The sequence below is a fragment of the Myotis brandtii genome, unplaced genomic scaffold (assembly GCF_000412655.1).
Source record: "Myotis brandtii unplaced genomic scaffold, ASM41265v1 scaffold314, whole genome shotgun sequence".
Classification (NCBI taxonomy): domain Eukaryota; kingdom Metazoa; phylum Chordata; class Mammalia; order Chiroptera; family Vespertilionidae; genus Myotis; species Myotis brandtii.
In genome coordinates this window covers 57,250-59,882 of record NW_005362033.1, presented here as the reverse complement: position 1 = coordinate 59,882, position 2,633 = coordinate 57,250, and the positions used below count along the sequence as shown (strand labels likewise).

Here is a 2,633-nt window from a genome sequence, read left to right as displayed (position 1 = left end):
TTCAGGCCTGGGCTCTGCACCCAGGCCCAGGCTCCGGCAGGATCGCCTCTCACACCCCCCACACCCCCTGCAGGTCGGGAACGTCACTCCGACCTTCTTTAGACGGAACTGCCCAGCCTGGCGCCCCAGCTCCTGCGCCAGCCCCGTCCGCGCCTGGGTCCAGGGCTGTGTCCAGGCTGATCCGACGGCTGTCCCTCGGGCCCCAGCGGGGCTCCCTGCTGGCGATCTCGCTGTACTGTTGCGCCCCTCCCCATCCCCCCGAGGGCTGCCCTGGCCATACTCCAGCCAGAACCCCCATCCTCTGCCCCACTCTCGCCATCCGTTTAGGCCCCACTGCCCCGTCCCTGGCCATCTTGCGTCCTGTCCTGCATCCCTGTGCCCTGGGAACCTCTCCTGGCTCCCCAGCCTCCCTGACCACAACCCCCTCCTCCTCGTGCCATGCATGCTTCTCTGTGCATGGGGAGCTCCCTTCCACCCCAGGCCCCAGGATCTCTAGAGCTGGCTGCTGCCAGCCCAGCCCCTGCTGTCTGGGGTGCTGGGCAGCTGCCAGCCCAGGGTGTTGGCTGTGCAGTGGGCTTGCTCTTGTCTTCTCCAAGGAGCCGGCTTCCTGGAAAGTTTTGGGTGGTGGTGACTGCCGTGGCAGCAGGATTTGTCATGTGTGTGTGTGTGTGTGTGGGGGGGGGGGGAGCTGGAGGGCGAGAGGGGGATTTTTCTGCAGGAAGAGGAACGTCTGTTTTTGGCATGTCAGTGTCTCAGCAGGCTGGGTTGTGTGGGAGATTTCCAAACTGGACGTAGCTGTAACGAGTGGGCTGCCTCCCTCCAGCAGCAGGAGTGTCACTGGGCCTCACTTTCCTAATCTGTAAAATGGGTGTAATCACACCTCCCTTCTCTGTACTCTGGAGTATCATGTGACATAGTGAATACTAACACGTTTTAAGCAAGAGTGGGCGATGAGACCATAGCGTGGTGTCTGGTGCACAGTAGGTACTTAGGAAGGAATTGTTGCTGTGCCGTCTGTCTTATTACCATTATGACCTTTTTCTTTTTTTCTAGAAAGGGCTCAGCCTGTGAGGTCGAGGCCTTGCCTCTGCTTGGGCTGAGCTGCAGGTGGGGAAGACAGGGAGCCACTGGCACTGGGTGGGCCTCTTTTCCCCTGGAGGGGCCCAGGCAGGGGGAGGGTATGCAGAGTCCAGGAGGGGCTGTGGCGGCTAGGAGCCAGGGCCCAGCCGGAGGTGGGCAGGGTAATTGCCTCTTACGTAAGTGGGAGTTGGATCCCTGACCATTGCCCAACCTCCGTGAGTAACTCCGGAGGCACTCGAGGGGGTGGTGGCTGGGAGGGACTTGCGCTGCAGACCGTGTGGAACTCGGGATCCAGGAAGCCAGAAGCTTCTCCACCCGGAGAACTGGGACATGAGACACTTCTCTCCAGCGCGGGGCCCAGGTCTGGCTTGGCCAGGACAGGGGCACTCAGGACAGTCCCCCGTGTCTCATTGACACAGTGTTTCGTGGGCGGAAGGAAGAGGTTGGGAGCAGTGGTGTTGGCGGCCCTTTCAGATCTTCCCGGCAGGGAATGCATCATCAAATCAAAGTTAAAGGCGCAGCTGTGACGGGAAAGCCCTGCGGGAGGCAGTGCGGGATCCTGGTGCTGTGCGACTTCAGTCCTGGCATAGCCCTCCCTGAGCCTCTGGAGAGGAATTTCCAGTGTGTGAGTTCAGGTAGCAGATGATGTTGGGTGGGTTAGATGGAAGGCCTTCCCCCGGGCCCAGGGGCCCTGCCAGCCCTTCTGGGGTCTGTGAAAGGATGTGGTGGGGAAGCTACATGCCCCCTCACCAACATCCCCAAAGCTCCCATTCGCCGAGCTGTTCTCCCTGTGCCAGGAGCTCTTCCATTTAGCCTTCATGGCCCCAGTTACAGGTGAGGAGACTCAGGCGTTCAGGGCCGGGCCCGAGGTCACAGCTGTGACAGATGGAGCTCAGGTTCTGTCTTCTCCAGAGGCCTCCCCAGGGCTCCTCTCCTCCTGTGCTGGGTGCTTGAGCTGAGCTGGGGGACACTCCCCTCACCCGTCATACCTGTGTCCAGCGGGTGTCTCCTCCAGGCCATGCCCACCCTGGAGGCGGCTAAGCCAGAGGTGATGCCTCTTTTGTGCACAGCCCTTCACAGTCGGCACGTATCTTACTCACTGCCGTCCCGCCCATTGGACAGATGGCAAATCCAAGGTCAGCTCGGGGTGTGTGGCTAGGCCGAGTCCACAGAGCTGCGTCCCCCTTCTCCTGGGCACAGGCCCTAGTGTGGTGCTCCTGGCTCCTCAAAGGGATTTGACAGATACAGGGTGTGGCTGGCACTTGGCCTTGTGGGAACTTGGCCTCTGAGCTGCCTGCCCTGCAGGGGCGCCCTGCCTCCTCCACCTTCGGAGTTCTCCGAGAGGGTGTGAGGCCCGGCTTCCTGCGGGGCTTCCTCACCCACATGTCACCTTTGGCTGGAGTCAGAAGCCAGAGGCAGCTGGCACTGGGCCAGTGGCAGGAGCACGTTCAGTCTGCGTGGTCCTGGTTTGCTGCCTTAGTTACATGTGTCCTTGGTGCCACACAATCCTGCCCCTCCCCCTCCGCGCCCTGAGGGCCCCCACCGGGCACTCC

At 61.6% G+C, this 2,633-nt stretch overlaps 1 protein-coding gene across 4 annotated transcripts in view; it reads left to right on the top strand.

The window, feature by feature from the left end:
- MAP2K3 (mitogen-activated protein kinase kinase 3) overlaps nt 1-2,633 on the top strand; it is a 41,907-nt gene that overhangs the window by 1,151 nt on the left and 38,123 nt on the right. The window contains exon 1 of one of the 4 annotated variants that reach the window (XM_014542818.1): nt 969-1,107. The exons of 2 other annotated variants lie outside the window; for them this stretch is intronic. In XM_014542818.1, the coding sequence (XP_014398304.1) occupies nt 1,031-1,107 (77 nt within the window). In that variant the 5' untranslated portion in view covers nt 969-1,030. Of the gene's footprint in view, nt 1-968; nt 1,108-1,306; nt 1,716-2,633 lie in introns of those variants that run through there. One more of the 4 variants, XM_014542817.1, reaches the window with a different exon arrangement.